General features: G+C 41.6%; 1 protein-coding gene across 1 annotated transcript in view; it reads right to left on the bottom strand.

Moving 5' to 3' along the window:
• Positions 1 to 298: 298 nt before the first annotated feature.
• The window catches only part of ERICH3 (glutamate rich 3), a 114,291-nt gene continuing 96,392 nt past the window's right edge, over positions 299 to 18,197 (bottom strand). The window contains exons 13-16 of the mRNA XM_036256783.1: positions 7,462 to 7,587; positions 1,083 to 2,903; positions 640 to 944; positions 299 to 352 (exon numbers count right to left, since the gene is read on the bottom strand). Coding sequence (XP_036112676.1) covers positions 658 to 944; positions 1,083 to 2,903; positions 7,462 to 7,587 — 2,234 coding nt within the window. The 3' untranslated portion in view covers positions 299 to 352; positions 640 to 657. The remainder of the gene's footprint in view (positions 353 to 639; positions 945 to 1,082; positions 2,904 to 7,461; positions 7,588 to 18,197) is intronic.

The following is an 18,197-nucleotide window of genomic DNA, read 5'->3' as shown; positions in this document are numbered from 1 at the left end:
AGAGAGGAGTGCATCCAGGACACAGGTGAATAAGGAAGGCTAAAAATTTGGTCTTTTGCTACCATCTTTAACATTTTATATATATATACATATGTTTTATATATTTTTTAATTTTTATATATCTTAAAAGTTTAATTCATTTTGTATATGGATGGCTATTTATGTATCCATACATATATATATTAAACTTCACAAAACTACAGAAATGAAGAAATAGAGTCTATTTAAACGCAAATAATCACAGCCATTCCTTTACACACTACAAGGAAAATGAATTCTGGAACAGTTTGCTTCTTCCCTTCTGTGGCAGGTCCCTGTGGCACCCTCTCCTCTGTATTGCTCCTTCCAGGCCCTGTAAGGGGGACAGAATCTCACTACTTCAGAGCACTATGCTTGCAGAGTCAGAGGGTGTGATTTAGGGGTGCACAGGGTGTGCTCATGGGTCCCTGTGTGTGCTCCGACCCCACCTCCACCTCACCCGGCCCTGTGCGGACAGGCTGGGTGCTCAGCAGCACAGAATGGAAGCCTGTGTGCTGTCCCCATACAAGGACTGATGAAGGGATGTGCCAGCCCAAAGGAGAGGGGCCCCAAGGTGGGGGTATCTGTGTAATCCTGCAAAGGGATCAGGCCTAAACTTACCATCTGCCATGAAGTCGCTTAGGCCTTCTTGTGGTTCAGGGAGACATCTGCGTTCTCACTTTTTCTTTGCAGGGTATACTCTTGCTTCTCTTGGGTTCCAGGACAATCGGCATTTACAGGGAGTATTTCCGCATCCTGTAGGCTCTTTCTACTCTGCTCTGACTCTGTCTCTTGGGTTAACCCTAGTCTGAACTCTTCAGCCTCACCTGAGTCCGGCCCCCCACCAGGGCACCCCACCCCTGCCTCCTCTCCCGTTAACTCTGCCCGCGGACTGGCGTCGGCTTCCCCTCCCTTTTGGTCCAGGTCTGAAGGTCCCCCTGGACCCCCCCACTCTGATGCCCCGGTCACCACCCCCTCCCCCCTGCTCAGGGCCATTTCCTCTGCCTCCTGCTCTGCAGCTGCTGCTTCTCCTGGGAGCTCCGCCCTGAGCCCAGCGCTCTGGCCAGCAGCATCTGAAGAGGAGGCGGCTGCCTTTGCTTCTGCCTCTCCCTCCACTGTCTTCGCCTCTGGCAGCACCGCTGTCGCCTCGGGGGCTGTGTCTGCCACCGCTCCTCCCCGGAGCCCTCCCTGGGCCACAGCCGCCTCGCCCTGCAGGGGCCGGTGCCCGGGGGCGCGCTCCTCACCCCCCTGCCCCTCTGGGGCCTCAGCCCCGGCCGCCTCACTCCACGTTCCCGCCCGCACGGGCCCCCCCTCGGACATGTCTTCTAGGGTCATCGTGTCGGCCCCCATTCCTGGACGCTCTTGTAATGACCCTTCTTTGCCCCTGCTTTCCAGTCCTGCTGGGACATCTTGACCTTGGGCTGCAGGCGCCTGGGCCTGGGCCTGGCCCGGGGCTGTGCCGGGCACCTCGGCGGCCCGCTCCTGCCCTGCGGGGTCGCTCCCGGGAGGCACAGCCTCGCCCTGGGGGCCTGGCCCCTCGCCCCGCTCTGAGGGAGCCGCCGGCTCCCCGTTCTCCCCGCAGGGCGGCCCCGCTGGGCCTTGAGGCCCGGTGTCTGCAGCTCCTCTCACGCCTCCCCCCTCCCCCGCCACAGCGCCTGTGCGCCCCCGGGACGGTTCCAGCACTGCGCCCCCCGGCTCTCTCGGGGGCTCTGCCCCTCGCGGCCCCGTGGCCTCCGTCCATCCAGGGGCCTCCGTGGGCGCCTCCTTCCCAACCTCACACTCCGTTTCGTGCGGGGGCCCTGGTGTCTCCTCCTCGGGCCTGCCTGCCTTCACAGTTCCCCCCGCTTCCCCTCTAAACTTCTGTTCTTCCTCAGTGGCTTCCCCCTGGCCAGCCCTTGCCCTCGCCACCTCCTGGCCCTGGGCTGCAGTCGCCCCCGGGGGGGTGTTCGGCCTCTCGGCTTCCCTCCCCTCTCTCTCCAGGTCTGACTCCTCAGGTGGAGTTTCTTCCCTATCATCTTCCCTTTTAGATTCTACCTCAGCCTCCACCTCCTTCCTTTGCTCCTCTTTCTCACCAGGTCCTTCCAGGCCTTCCTCCGAGGCCCTGGGCATCTCGGCCCTCTCGGGGCTTGGGGGGCTCAGAGGTGTTCCCGGTGCTGTAGCGGCCTTCCTGGCTTTGGCTGGGTCCTGTCCCCCCAGCATGGCCTCTCCTGGGCCATCCTCTCTCTCCAGCGCAGTGTCCTCCTCGGCTCCCGCTACGTCTGTGGACGCTCCCCCTTCCCTGTCCTCCACGTCTGGCTTTGCAGACCCAGCCTCACTCACAGCCAGCCCCCCCTGAGGCTCCCCCTGCTCCAGCACCGCAGCCTCTGGCAGGGCGGCTGCCTCCTGAACACACCCCGAGCTGGGAGCTGCGGCCCTGCCTGCAAACACTGCTGTCCCTGAACCCCGGCCCCCTCCCCAAGCCGCCCCTGCCTCCAGCTCTGTCTGCGTCCAGGCCTGTGGTTCAGGAGCCCCTTCTCCATGCAGACCTCCAGAGGCTCCTGCTGCCTCTTTCCCCACTGGGGTCAACCCACCCTCGTCCAGCTCTCTGTCCCCTCCTGCCCCTGCCCCTGTCCCTGCCCCTGCCTCTGCCCTGCTGGCTGGGCCCCCGGGGCTCTCTCCCCCCTCTGTGAACAGTGCCGCTGGCTTCCGCGCCCTCCAGGGAAACTCAGTAACCCCTGCTCTTCCCCACAGTGCTTCAACGGGGTCCGCATCCCGGCGCTGGGGAACCCCATCTTCTTCCTCTGCTTCTTCCTTTTCTGGTGTGTCCATTTCTGAGGCAGCTGGCGTGGATTCCCTGTCCGAGTTCGGGGCTGTGCTTTCCTCCACCACTGACTTCCTATCCGGTGCTACAAAATAAGGTTAGAACACAGGGTGACTTCAATCAGAGTGCACAGGGAGGAGGCATTACATATAATCTTATATAATATAAGAGATAATATACATAATATCAAGGGGCCATTGGCATTATATATAAAACATTTTCTCCATTCTAGGATGATATCGACTATAACATGCACCAAAATGGCTTTTCATGATGAAAAGAAATGCTATCAAATTTAATGGCTACATTGATATTAAAGGAAAATTGAACATCAGAAATGTTGAAAACAAACAAAAATTTCATGTCTTAGGATAATAAAATGTCTCTCTCTCTCTCTCACACACACACACACACACACACACACACACACCTCCTACTTTCATTTGAAATAGTAGGACCTGCAAAAAAAATTATACAATAAAAAAATAGTATTTTTATCTTCTTAAAAATCGTTGTTCCCTACAGCACTATTATATGCCTGTCCCCAGCCCATGTTTTTCATACTCACATGGGCATTTAGCAACACAATCATAATACAGTGTGAACTCATCATTATCCCATACATTACTCCTACATTTTAAACTACTCTATCTAGATACAGTCATCAAATAACTATATAGCTCAAGGTATGACTCTTTACTAAAGACTAATTTGTATTACAGGTCAGTATTCCTCCCATCTTTGTTCAGAAACCGATTAGCCTTTGGCAAAACAGGATCATAGAGCAAGACAAGACTTTGTAGTCCAGGACAATTTTCAATATAAATAACCTTTTTGAAGTGTTTCATAAGTTCTCATCCATAATTCCCTGGCAAATATGGGTGTACTAGCTATCATACTTCAATATATACAAGTCCAATATGTTTCATAAAAGGCTTCAAATGGATTTGTTATTATTTAACAAATACATGCATTTTTGTTGAAATAATCTATGCAAAATAAATAAAAGCATGTCATACCAACACACTCAAAGCATTTAAATTTCTGTACCACAAAATAACACTTTAGAAGTTAAGAGCTTCTAAAATGGTTATCTTAATAATTTTTATTACTTTAAATTTTTTCACTTATAGAACACAGTGGACTAGATGTTATAAAATAAGTTATTGTACCAGGTGTTAACCTCCAAATTATTCAAGTCTATAAAGTAGGCAAATGTGTCCTCTTCATTTTTTTTTTTTTTTTTTTTTTACTTGCTTGCCTCTTTGGATAACCATTTCATCTCCTACCTCACTCATCACCAACAATCTACCAGAAACCTAGCGCCCTGGTCTTACTCACATCCTCCCTAGTCTGACACCTCCCCAGGGCTGTCTTTTCACTCCAGTTTCTCTCCCAACACAACATGTAGCTGTCCTTCCTTCTATCCCTCTGTCTCTTGACAGCTATTACAAGAAATCATTTTGAAATACAGCAACAATAACTGATACTGCATCTTCCTTTAAAAAAAAAAAAAGGTATTTGGAAGGTAACTTTTGATAACAACATAGAAATTTCAGGCCTATCAATGGGGTTGGTGTTGACTTTTATAGGTGGTCCTCAGCATATCATAACAGTTATTTACTAAATTGTACCTCTAAGGTCCCAAAGGAAAATGTTGAACCAAATGTTCACTCAGAGAACATGTAGCCAATTCACCTAAAAGAATAGGGTCCATTTTATTTCATTACTGATTATTTTCTGATTTAAAACAACATTAAAACAGTGAGAAGCAACATCATGTGCCAAGTCTCTTTAATAGTCTATCCGTTGTTATTCAAATTCCTACATGAAATATATTAAAATTCAGTTACAAAAGACATTTAAATACAGTCCTCTGTTTTGCTAAACTGGCATATAAAATTATGGATTATTTAAAGAACATTCAGGCAAACAGGGGACTAAAACTGCCTACCCACCATGCAATAATCTACTATGCCTAAATTCTGAGAGAGGAAGTACCATTGTCATCCGGTTATTATATGAACACACACTGTTGGGGAGTCAGACATGACCCTCCTGAAGCAAGGGAGAAAGAAACATGGAATTCCTTCTATGAAATATCAGTACAAAAATATGACATTATTTTTATGGTAACCTTGTGGCCTTTAGAAAAACAATGATACAAGAGAGCAAGCGGTATGTACAAATGGGGTCATTGGATTTGGTGGGATGAGTTAGTACTTGGGAGTCAGACAGACTTGGGTGAGGCCAGCTCTGCCACCTACTAGTTGTATGAATTTGGGGAAAAACACCTCTCTATGCCTTCATTCTCTCATCAATACACAGGAATAGCAAAGCCTGCCTCACAGGGTTCTTGGGAGAGTAAACTATAAAATGATTAGCACAGTGCTTGGCACACTGAAAGCCCTACCACAGCTTCCTTCCACAATTCCTCCCGCTGCTAACAGTGTATTCTCTGTTCTTGCTTTAACCGGATTTGAGCTGACAACTGAGGTGCCTGCATTGCAGAATGTCTGGGGCCCTTCTCTGGTGTAATGCCCACTATAAAAGATTTGGATGCTCCAAGCACAGGGTCACGGTCAAACCCAGCCCACTGCATGGTCAGAGGTTACCTGGCCCTCTCCCTATCATGCAGGGAGAATGGGAGCTCGGGAAACCTGCGTAAGTGCAAATATTCTGGCTATTGCTATTTTGTGTGAGTAATAAAGGTTTGTTTTTTCCCTTCTGACCCAGGAGTCTTGTGTCCTCTGCTAGCACCCGTGAAACTATGGCTGGCTAACTCGTTTGCTTAAAAAACAGGGTGAAGCCCAGCTGGTGTGGCTCAGTGGTTGCACATCGACCTCTGCACCAGGAGGTCCCCAGTTCGATTCCCAGTCAGGGCACATGCTTGGGTTGAGGGCTCCATCCCCAGTAGGGGTGTGCAGGAGGCAGCTGATCAATGTTGATGTTTCTCTCTCATTGATGTTTCTATCTCTCTCCCTCTCCCTTCCTCCCTCTTTAATATTGGTTAAAAAAACAAAAAACAAAAAAACAAAGAACAATTGGGAGGGATCATAATAGCAGATATCAAGTTATACTACAAAGCCATCATAAAAAGAAATATTAAAAAGTAGGTTAGCCCTGGCCACTTTGGTTCAGTGGTTAGAGCGTCGGCCTGCGGTCCAGAGAGACCCAGGTTTGGTTCCCGCTAAGGGCATGTACCTCGGTTGCAGGTTGTCCCCAGCCCCACTTGGGGTTGTGCAGGAGGCAGCCACTCAATGTGTCCCTTTCATGTCGATGTTTCTCTCTCTTTCTCTTCCTCTCTCTCCCTCCTATTCTATCTGAACAAAAATAGAAAAATATCCTCAGGTGAGGATAAAAAAAAAAAAATAGGTTAAAATCTCATAGTACCGTCCAGGCCGGTTTGGCTCAGTGGTTGGAGCGTCGGCCTGCGGTCCAGAGAGACCTGGGTTCGGTTTCCGCTAAGGGCATGTGCCTCGGTTGCAGTTTGGCCCCGACCCCGGTTGGTCGTGCAGGTGGCAGCCACTTGGTGTGTCCCTTTCATGTCAATGTTTCTCTCTCTCCCTCTCTCTCTTTCTCTCTCTCTCCCTCATCCTCTCCCTCTCCCTCTCCCTCTCTCTCCCTCCCACTCTATCTGAACAAAAATAGAAAAATGTCCTCAGGTGAGGATAAAAAAAAATAATAATAGGTTAAAATCTCAAGTACCTCATAGTGCTTGATGACTATCATTAAAAATTGGAGGTGGGGCCCTGGCCGGTTTGGCTCAGCGGTTAGAGCGTCGGCCTGCGGTCCGGAGAGACCCGGGTTCGGTTCCCGCTAAGGGCACGTACTTCGGTTGCAGTTTGTCCCCGGTTGGTCGTGCAGGTGGCAGCCACTCGATGTGTCTCTTCACATCGATGTTTCTCTCTCTCTCTCTCCCTTCCTCTCTCTCCCTCCCACTCTATCTGTACAAAAAATGGAAAAATATCCTCGGGTGAGGATAAAACAAAACAAAACAAAAAAAATTGGAGGTGGGCATAATGTGACCACGAGATGAATAAAAAGAATAATCTCCCAGCCCCACATGTGGATACGTATATTGAAATCAGGATATTTTTGAGAAAGTCATCCACTAAATAATGGGACTCCTCATTTCAAGGACACAGGATGTGTGACCAGTTGCACATGAGTCATGTCTGTTGGGTCACTATCATTGGCACTCTTGCAGGTGGAATATTCGTCATCAAGAGCCAGGTCACAATGCTGATGGCAATACATCCTTCTGTAATTTTAAAAAATAGAGTGTTCACATAAGTCATTACGAAATGTGCCTTGGCTCTCCATGTCTCCAAGCCAACTACTGGGAGGCAGTCTATAAAATAAGACTGATCTGAAAATCCCTATTGATGTTTTTTTATAATCCAAAGTTCTTTTTATTTATTCTAGGCACCAATATATTTTTTAAAAATAACGTTTACATCTGTTATCCGCTTTAACGCTCCCCGGAAGGACTCTCCACCACCTCCTGCCATCACATTCATTAGCTGAAAAGAAAATAAACCTGGAAGGAGGAAACAAGAATAGAAAGATGAAAGATGGAAAGGGGGCTCTCTTGGGCAGAGGCTTTCTGAAGGTTTTCCTAGGTAATGATGTGCCCTTACCTGCACCTGGGTCAATCTCCGGCTCGGTCAAGAGTTTCTCCCCGTCATCTGTGCTGCTAACGCCAGACCCAGCATCGCAGGGGCCGGGGCAGCCAGCGTCCACAGCGTCACCTACTATCTGCCCAACTGATCAGAGACCACATGAAATATCAAGAAGTGTAAAAACAGGTCATGGGAACATTGCTGAACTATTTCACATCATTTCGGCAAATGGGGTTCATTTCAAAGCATTCACATTAAAAGGTGACCTTGTTTTTAAAATCTAGTAAGATTTAACAGCTGCCAAGCTATGATTTCAAAAGGAAAAGACAGCAGAAGATCACGAAGAAAAGAAACCCATGCAAAGAAACGCGTGCACGACAAACATGACAACAGCCAGAAGCAGTGACAGCGTCGCCAAATGCACATGCAATAAAACCACTGAAAAAAGGAGTTTGGTTGCCTTTTCCTTTCTGGAAACGTGAGTTATGGCTTTTACGACACCAATCAGCACTGTGCTGTTAAATGTTAAAACTGGCAGAGTTGACTATACTATGTGCATGCCATCCATTAGTAGATTTTAGTGATTTGACCTCAATACTCTCTCCATGTGGACAGAGCAAAAAAGCTACTGCGTGATTCCTATACATTTGACGGGAAAAGCTGTTGAGGAAATTCCTGTTATCCGCAGCTGATTACTAGCACGGCACTGCAAGAACACAAAGACCTAAGTTCAAGTCCCATACTAACTGTGTCACCTTGGGCGAGTTTTTGGCCGAAGCCCAAGCCTCAGTTTACTCATTTGTCAAATAGAGGTATATTTGCTCAATGATTATTGGGAGGATTAAATATGGGGCATGGAGTGAACAAAAGTAGGTTTATAGTTGTGAGTACATGAAACACGGTTTATTCTTGTATTATTATTTATTAATTTTTGTATTATTTTCCATATGACCAACTGCAAACCTACTTTTACCCACCCCTGTGAAGCAGTAGTATATCTGGAGTATGCTTACCTTTCACGATTAGCAAATGCCTAAAGGAATCAGTGCTTTTTAACCTCACCCTACTCCATGTTGAAATAAACAGCTGTGATCATAATGATGATGAGCATGGCTATTGTATGTAGTACCACACAATGCGGTATGATTCTAGGTAACACTGTAATATTAAATTAAGTTTGTCTTAGTTTCTGACATGTCCCTGTCTACATCCCTTGCCTATTATCTGATGACCCAAGTCCCTAATTTCCTACACCTACCATTAGGCTACCTCTGGTTAACAACGCTCATTCAGATGACTGGACCTAGATCTGCCCTCCTAGATCAGAACACGGTTTCTCCAAAACACCATTTCCTTCCTCCCTTCCTCTCTCTCTCCCTTCCTTCCTTCCGTCACCCTTTCCTTCCTTCCCTCCCTCTCACACTTCTCCCTTCTTCATCCTTTCTTTCCTCTCAGGTATTCTGATCCAGTTGAGGCAGTTTGAGAAACACAGAAGTAGAATGTGGTCTCCTGCTTGTTAAGGTGAATTCTAAGTTAGTTGCTTACAGATCCCTCTGTGTTTGAAAGCAAATAGTGAAATATTTGCCTATGTGGCTTTAGGGGGGAAATGGAATGACTTACATTAATTGTAAGAGAACAAAAATGGAAATGAGAGGTGGTGCATCACAGAGTTCAAATGTATTCCCTTTGAAAGTTGTTTTGAACATCAATTTTCCTCATTCATACAATATGCCAGATAAAAAAGGTTTTTTATAAATAGTTTAGAGATGACATCAACTCATAAAAATTAGATTATTAGTGGTTTTGTTATCAAGTCAACCTGTATTTTAGGAACTTTATAAACATAGTGCATAAGTTAAATATCATCTTCCCCATTCTAATCATGGTAGAACTGAATAGAGAGTCTAAATAAGCAGTGTTGTAGGTCTTTGCATATAAATCTGCTTGGCAGACTGAGCATTGGAAGTCCCAAGGATGGTAGGACAAGGGGATGGGAGGACGTCTGAGTTTGTGGCAATTGCTCAAAGCTTTGTTTCGTCAGAGCCAACAAGACATCTAAGGTTTTTCACAAGTAGCGCATAAGCTATAAAGAAATATGGTTTGTTATACAAATATTGAATCATTATACTGGACATCTAAAATTAAAATAATGTATTAGGTCAATCAAACCTCAATAACATTTTTAAAGAAATAAGGTTTACACTAATAATAAACAATAATTAAAAGAAAGCAATTAGCAGCTATTGAACCAAAAAATTATTCTAAGAAGCCCAAGAGTACTAGCATAATCTGAAAATTACAACTCACTCAGGACGGCCAGAGAAGCACGGAGCCCCTCTGCCTCAGGACCGCGACCACCTCCCGCCCGTCTGCTGGCGGGCCCTGGAGGGTGCGCTTTGGAAGTAGATGAAAACCTGTACAGTTAAGTGCTGCCTGCTTCCGATCCAGCCAGAGCGAGGCCTTGGCCTGAGCATCAAGGACTTCTTAGGTGTGAGACCAGAAAATGCCTCGCCTGGTCACTTTTTCGCAGATGTTCTTCTGAAACTGAACCTTAAAAGCAAGAACTTGGCCAGTGCCTAACCTCACCCGTTTTTCACCTGTAGTCAAGCTGACTGAGCATGCCGAGACTCCCAGGCCAGCATGCGACACGGCACTTTGTTCCCTCCAGCTAGCCCTTCATCCCTCAGGGATCCTCTCTGTGACCTCTCCACAAAGATGGCCATAAAAAGCAAAGGTAATTATCAGTTCTCACAGCATTTGTAGCAAAATGGAAGAGGCTCACATATAGAATTTTTTTAAAAAGCATTTTTTCCACTCAAAAGACATAGGGCATTTTAAGATGTTTTTAAAATACCAAAATATTCTTGTATTACAATATTAGCTTCTTTGATTATGAAAACACATGTTTTAAAATTATACTGTATTTTCCCTAAATATTAAAGTAGTACATATTTATTATCTAAAGCTTAAAAAGATAAAAAGTACAAATAAGAAAATAAAAATTATCTTAATTTCACCATTCAGAAAGAACTACTAGTTAACATAGTTTTAGATTTTTGGATATATTTTTACTCTACTCTTATAATAGATAGCATTTTGCCCTGGGCAGTTTGGCTCAGCAGTTGGAGCGTCGGCCTGCGGATCAGAGAGTCCCGGGTTCGGTTCTCACTAGGGGCATATACCAAAAACAAAAAAAACGAGATAGCATTTTGTATTCCATTTTATTCATGTAGCAATACATTGTGACTATTTCTACATATCATGAAATTAAAAAGATTCTTCAATAACTAATCAAGTTTTACTAAAATTTGTTAACCAATTGCCTGGTATTGAATATTGAGTTATTTTCTTTTGAGTATGTGTGGTTATAAGCTATTTTAAATACCACTTGCAATCATTTTATACTTATTATGGATTATTCCCTTGGGATAAATTTCTGAAATTGGAATTGCTGGGTCAAAGAGCATGATATTTTTAGAAGCTTTTGATGTGTTTCTATGGGTACTTCAGAAAGGGGGACAGCAATAAACAATTTTACTGATAATGACAAAAGGCCTTATGTCCCTGTACTACTGCTGACAATGTCACAATCTCTACCAGTTCTTTCTATATTGGACAATTTAGTAATTAAAAAGTGGTTTTCCATATTAGTAGGCAAGCTTTCTACATCCATTCCTTCTCCTCAGCTTGTTTTGAAACAAAACAAACAAATTCCATCTTAAGACATGCTAAGAATCCTCAGTAATTCAACAGCAGAAGAAAGTTTGGCCAAGGACATTTTATCTGAATGCAAAGAATGAAAAAAGGCCATAGAAGCAGGAAAAAGATATCCAAGTGTATTCCAAGTTCTAGTCACCTTGAAAACTATTCCTGTGCTTGGATCATTCTTTGTGTAGTTAATCAATTATCTTCCTAACAACTCACCATGACAAAATTCATGACTAACTTCACCCACCTACACAGGAAAGATGTTCTTGTGTTGCCTTTGGCATTGAAACATGGCCCACAAAACCCAGGATTAATTACAAACTCAAGACCACAGCTGTTCACAGGTAACAGTTGCAGAAAGCTAGGCTCTATCCTCCACCTATTAGATACAATGATCTCTTCACAACTTTCAGATTATGTCTTTTCTATGCTCAAATTTTTCCAATGGCTTCCTATCTCAGAATAAAATCCTCCCCAATGCACACAAGCGTCTCCCTTTGGGTCCATCTTCAACCACTCTCTGGATTGTCCATTCTTCTCCTATTACACTGGCCTCCTTTTCGATCCCCACTCAGCAACTATGCCCCCAACTCAGTGTCTTTGCATTGCTGTTCCCTCTGTTTCTTCTTTCTTCAGGTGACGGAGTAGCTTACTCTTGCACTTCATTCTGTCTCTGCTCAAATGTCCCCTCATCAGACAAAATACCACTCCTTCCTCAAACCATCACTCTATCCCCTCACCCTGATTGATTTTCCTTCTACCACTTAGCCTAGATACCCCATTCCATGTTTATTTTCACTCATTAGGCATATCTCTCCCTAGAATATAAATTTTAATACAATCAGGGACTTTGTTATGTTCACATGAAGAACAGCATGGATTAAACAGATACCCAACAAATATTTATCGACTAAAAGAAATCTATTGGAACAAACAACTATGTGCTTTCACATTTTGTTCAGAAATTGTATTTATTTATTTTTAAATTTGGAAGAATTTCTTTCTTAAATTTATTTTTTATGAAATTTTTGAGGTGACATTGGTTAATAAAATTATACTGGTCTCGAGTACACAACTCTACAATACATCATCTGCATATTGTATTGTGCGTTTGCCTTAGACTGCAACTCATAACACATGGCTTTCTTGTTCTTTCACCAGGACTATTCTGTCTTGCTTGCATGATGGTAAAATTGCACTTCACTTGAGGCATAACATTATTTAGTTTTGTTTTTGTTGTTTTTTTATCCTCACCCGAGGAAATTTTTGCATTTATTTTCAGATAGGAGGCAGAGAAGGAGGAAGAGAAAGAGAGAAACATCAATGTGAGAGAGACACATTAACTGGTTGCCACCCACACAACCCCATCTGGGGCTGGGGACAAACTGCAACCAAGGTACGACGTGCCCTTAGCAGGAACCAAACCCGGAACTCTCTGGTCCACGGGCGGCACTCTAACCACAGAGCCAAATCGGCCAGGGCTACGTTATTTAGGTTTGAGTTACCTGGCTAAGCACTGTGATTTCTCCTGATTCACATATAAAAGTATAAAATGCCTACTTCTGTATACATTTTACATTATGCTTTATATAACAATACTTTATTCTTAATATTTTATTTATATTCATGATGTGTAAATTATATTAACTTCACAAATTAATACATCTGAATTGTCCCACCATTAGAACATATCAAAAAGACTATAAAAATGCATTGAGGCAGCTTAAACTAAAAATAACAGAGAAAAATAAACACACTAAAATAACACTATGCCTTATAATACTAAATTAACTCCTGGGACACTATCTCATAATAGCTAGCAATTATAATCTTTTACATTATCTACTTCACGGTATTCAATTCATCTTTTATATCAGTTTACCTGATTTTTTGTTTTTTTTTGTTTTTTTTTTTTTTGGTGGACTGAGCAAAGCCTGAGACATATTATAAAACAATTAGAAGAAAAATATCACTTTATGTTTTTAACAAGTAAGGTAAAAGCCACTGAATGTAGGACTTCACTAATTTATCCACTGCTATGATCTTAAGTGAAAACAATTCAGATTAAGTTATGTTAGCTTAGATACTATAAAACATCACTTATTGTATGTAATATTTTAGCCTACAAACCTATTTTTAATATAATCACAGTTTTTATTCTGTCTAGTTGAAAAATAATTAATTCAGCACCATACAAGTATGAGAGATAATCTTTTATACATTATCTCAGCCACTATTTCATTTCAACCTAAAGGTTTAATCAGAAATCTAAGTAAAATAAACACATTTCAATCTTCACAAGACTTCTAGTCTAATTTACATAAGGTTGTTTTGCAGCATAGTCATCGAAATGACCTTCCTTTCAAGTATGTAACTTTGATTCTATCCTTCTCTTTCTGAACCATCTAACTGAAGAGTCAAGAAAGAATAACTAGCCATTATCTCTTTTTTTTTTTTTTATCCTCACCCGAGGATATTCTTCCATTTTTTGTACAGATAGAGTGGGAGGGAGAGGGAGGAAGGGAGAGAGAGAGAGAAACATCGACGTGAAGGGCACATTGAGTGGCTGCCACCCGCATGACCAGCCAGGGCCGGGGACAAACTGCAACCGAAGTAGGTGCCCTTAGCGGGAACCGAACCCGGGTCTCTCCGGACCGCAGGCCGACGCTCTAACCGCTGAGCCAAACTGGCCAGGGCCTAGCCATTATCTCTTTGCTTGGCCTCAATATCAATATAACAAATGATGCAATAACAACTTGGTTGATTTTATCTAAAATTTTCTTAGAAATGTTTATTTACATAATAGTCTTTGAGAATATTTATGAATTCTTTTGTTCTATTATCTCAAATATTTACTTATTTATTGCATCATTCCCTTGAGTATATGTTTAAAACTTTAGAATCCAACTGTAAAAATCTATAAATTCTTAAATTTTTTTAAAAAATTATGTTTATTGCTGAAAGTATTACAGATGTATCTTCTTTTTTCCCCCATTGACATCCTCCTCCCTTCTCCAGCCCCTACCTCCCTACCACCTTCATTGCACTGTTGTCTGTGTCCATTGGTTATGTATATAGGCATATAAGATTTTTGGTTTATCTCTTCCTTTCCCCCATCCCCGTTCCTTCTGAGGTTTGTACTCTGTTCCCTACTTCTATGCCTCTGGATTTATTTTGTTCATCAGCTTATTTTGTTCATTATATTCCACAAATAAGTGAGAGCATGTGGTACTTGTCTTTCTCTGACTGGCTCATTTCACTTAGCATAATGCTCTCCAGGTCCCTCCATGATCTTTCTTTCTTACAACTGCATAGTATTCCATTGTGTAAATGTACCACAGCTTTTTTATGCACTCATCTACTGATCAACACTTGGGATATTTCTAGCTCTTAGCTCATATCCTTAGATTTTGATAGTATTAATCCTTCTACATCATTCTGAATATCTTATATGGTCTTTGTTTTATCTTACCTATTAATGTTTTATTTTCTACTGTACTTTATAATATGTGCCTCCGGGTTTTCATAAGACAAAAATGTGTTTTTTTTGTGGAAGGGGGACCATACAACAAATATATCAGTTCTTGCACAGAACGCAAAATATTTTTAAGAAAATTTTCAAAGTTATAGAATAAAGGCAATACAATGAACTAATATGTTTAGTAAATAAGAATCAAGTACAGTTATATGTGCTGATATGAAAAAATACCCCAGAAACCGTTTAAGTGAAAAAAGCAAGCTGTAAAACAAAATGTATCATGTTTTCATCTGTACAGAAAAACAAGATATGTGTATATATAATATGAATATATATATATATTATATATATATATATATATAATATATATATATAAAGAAATTTTTCTGGAATCCTTTATAGAATCTGTTACCTACCATTACCTCTCTATCTTGGAAAAAAGTAGAGGTTGGGCAAGGAAGACTTTAGCTTTCATTTTATTCTCAACTGTTCTGTATTGTTTAAGCTTTTCTTTTTCTATTTTTATTTTTTTATCCCCACCTGAGGACATTTTTCCATTTTTTGTTCAGATAGAGTAGGAGGGAGAGAGAGAGAGAGACATCAACGTGAAAGGGACACATCGAGTGGTTGCCACCCACACAACCCAAGCAGGGCCAGGGACAAACTGCAACTGAGGTACGTGCCCCTAGCGGGAACCGAACCCGGGTCTCTGTGGACCGCAGGCCGAGGCTCTAACTGCTGAGCCAAACTGGCCAGGGCTGTTTAAGCTTTTCAACCAATCTTTTGTAAGAAAAACATTTTTTTCAGCAAAAACCTTAAAATTTTTATAACCTTAGATTCAGAAATTATAATTCTTGTAACTTATTAGCCTAAGGAAATAATTACAAATTTGAAATTACCTTAAGTAATAAGATACTAGAATATTATTGACAATGTGAAAATAGAAAAAATATAAATAAATATCCAATAAAAGGGAAATTATTAAATTATGAGAAAAAACAGAATATAATAATAAATAGACTTTAAACACATTCATAAAGATTACATAAAAAAACATAAAAATGCTAAGGGGTATAAAGAATAAAAAGCAGTATATATTTTGTAAAAATATGACAACATAACTTTGTAAACTCTAAGTTTAGAAATAAAAAGCCTGACCAAATATTGAAAATGATTTTATGTGTGATAAGTTTATGGGTTTTCTTTTTAAAACGATTTTTCTCTATTTTCTAAATGTTATTTCATAAGCTGTTCATGAAAAATAAATACTGATAAAGCAACTCAGTACATATATTAGAGCTTAAAAAATATAGTCACAAAACTTACAATCTAGTCTTGAATCTACCTTAATAAAAAGATAATAAAAATGTTTTTAACTTATAGATATTATCAAGTCAAGAACAGAGTTCTCATAATATTTGAGAAAAATAATAAATGTACACAGGTCCACTTCACAAATCCAGAGAAAAAGAAAACCGCTCTCTTCCAAGTGACATAATCCTATCAATGTTTCTGCTCTTCCAGTCATTGCCAAAATACATGTGTGCATCTTACTTCACAGAAAAGGTGTCTACTTATATAAATCCAGGTAAACAATCCAGTTATCTGAAGAAGAAATAAAGAAATAATAATTGCCTGGCCAGCGTGGCTCAGTGGTTGAGCATCGACCCATACACCAAGAGGTCATTAGTATGATTCCTGGTAAGGGCACATGCCCAGGTTGTGGGCCCCGTCCCCATTTAGGGACATGCAAGAGGTGGCCAATTGGTGTTCTCTCTCATCGATGTTTCTATCTCTCTCTCTCCCTCTCCTTTCCTCTCTCTCTGAAATCAATAAAGAAAAAAAAATGAAATAATGATTATGTCAATGTTACTACTGAATTTTAACGTCTCTACCTGTTTTGATCAGCAGCTTGCCAAATTGGACACATTTTCCATATTATATATTATATGCACCTGAATTGAACAATGAAGACCAAGATCAAAGATTTGAATTATTTTCTGAGTTTTAAATATATTTTAACAAGAATCCTATATGACAAAATCCTTTTGAAAATGTTGGGGATATTTGTGTCATAATTCTAGGGCACAGGTCAGTAAACTTTTTCTGTGAAGGGCCAGAGAGTGAATTTTTAGGGCTGTGGGTCATAAGGTCCGTGTTGCGACTATTTCCCTCTGCCCTTGTCATGCAAAGCTGCCCTGGAGAACACGTAAATGCATGGACATGCCTCTTTTCCAATAAAACTTATTTTCTTACACTGAAATTTGAATTTAATATAATTTTCACATTACAATATATTCTTCTTCTTTGGGTTTCCCCCAACCCTTGATGTATACCTCAGGCAATACAAACAGAAAGGTAGCAGGCCAGGTCTGGCTCGTGGGCTGAAGGCTGTGAGATTTCATTCTAATTATTTTTTAACTTATTTGAAGTTTACACCTTTTGCTATATCCCACTATCTGGAATGCATTTACCCCTTCTATTCCACCTTCAAAAGCTTATTTAATCTTTACGGGCTTCCTCAACAAGTCCTTCGTGAAAACTTTCAAGGTGTCCGTAACCAAATGGGACGTCTCTCCCTTTGAAATCCCACAGCATTTGGGCCTTCTCTGGTTTTACATACGGCTACTGAACTTTGCCCAGGATTGGTGTGCCAAGCCTTCCTTTCAACCGTTTATGGGAGGAATCCTCTCTTACACATTTCTTATTGACCATGGCGCCCTGGATGTAACAGAAGGTTAATAATAATGGTTGAATGGAGAAATAACTATTCAGCATCCTCAATGCCTAGAGGTAGGTCCCAGTGGTTTAATAATAGCTTTTAAGGTTCTAAAGGAAACTTTAAAAGAATTCAGAACTTTTAAAACACAGATGGCTTTTAGTAATATTTACATGTGAAAACAAATTTTATCCTGGAATCAAGAAGAATGCCCACCATGTTGGCAGGGGAGACAGATGAACAGGAGCAGGACAGGGATGGAGATGTGAGAGAAAGGGAGCAGGGTGCTTGCGGTATGAGAGCCAAATGTCTGGCAGGCACCCTCAGGCCGTTCACGGGACACAGCTCATTTTCTAACTGTCCTCCTAAAGTTGAGAAAAGTATCAGACCTCTCATGTGCCGAAGGTACTGGTACTTGATTATTCTGAGATTCCCACCCTTTTTCCTGTCAAATGGAACTGCCCTACACACCCAGGAACCCCTGGGTCGGGAAGTTACTAAGCTTCAGAGAAGAACTCGAGGTGAAGTTTGGAGTTTTCTATGAGATTTTCACATTTTTATCTAAATCTAAAAAGTCTTGCTGCACAGCTATAATAGTAAATTTTTAGAAACTGGAAATACTCTGCATAAAGTAAAATCCTAAGAATGTTTATTAGCCAAAATAATCCTTAGCAATTTACTTAGCCTCTCTGAGCCATGACTTTGTCATGTTCAAAGAAAGAGATGGTAATACAACCTAACTCATGGCGACACTGAGCTGTTGTGAGGATTAAATGAGTTAATATATGTAAGTACTTAGAACTAACACATGGTAAGCACCTATCAATGTTAGCTATGGATGTATATAAG

Source organism: Molossus molossus, unplaced genomic scaffold (genome assembly GCF_014108415.1).
Source record: "Molossus molossus isolate mMolMol1 unplaced genomic scaffold, mMolMol1.p scaffold_m16_p_12, whole genome shotgun sequence".
NCBI lineage: Eukaryota > Metazoa > Chordata > Mammalia > Chiroptera > Molossidae > Molossus > Molossus molossus.
The sequence above is the reverse complement of the archived record's forward strand: the minus strand, read 5'-3'. Positions and strand labels throughout refer to the sequence as shown.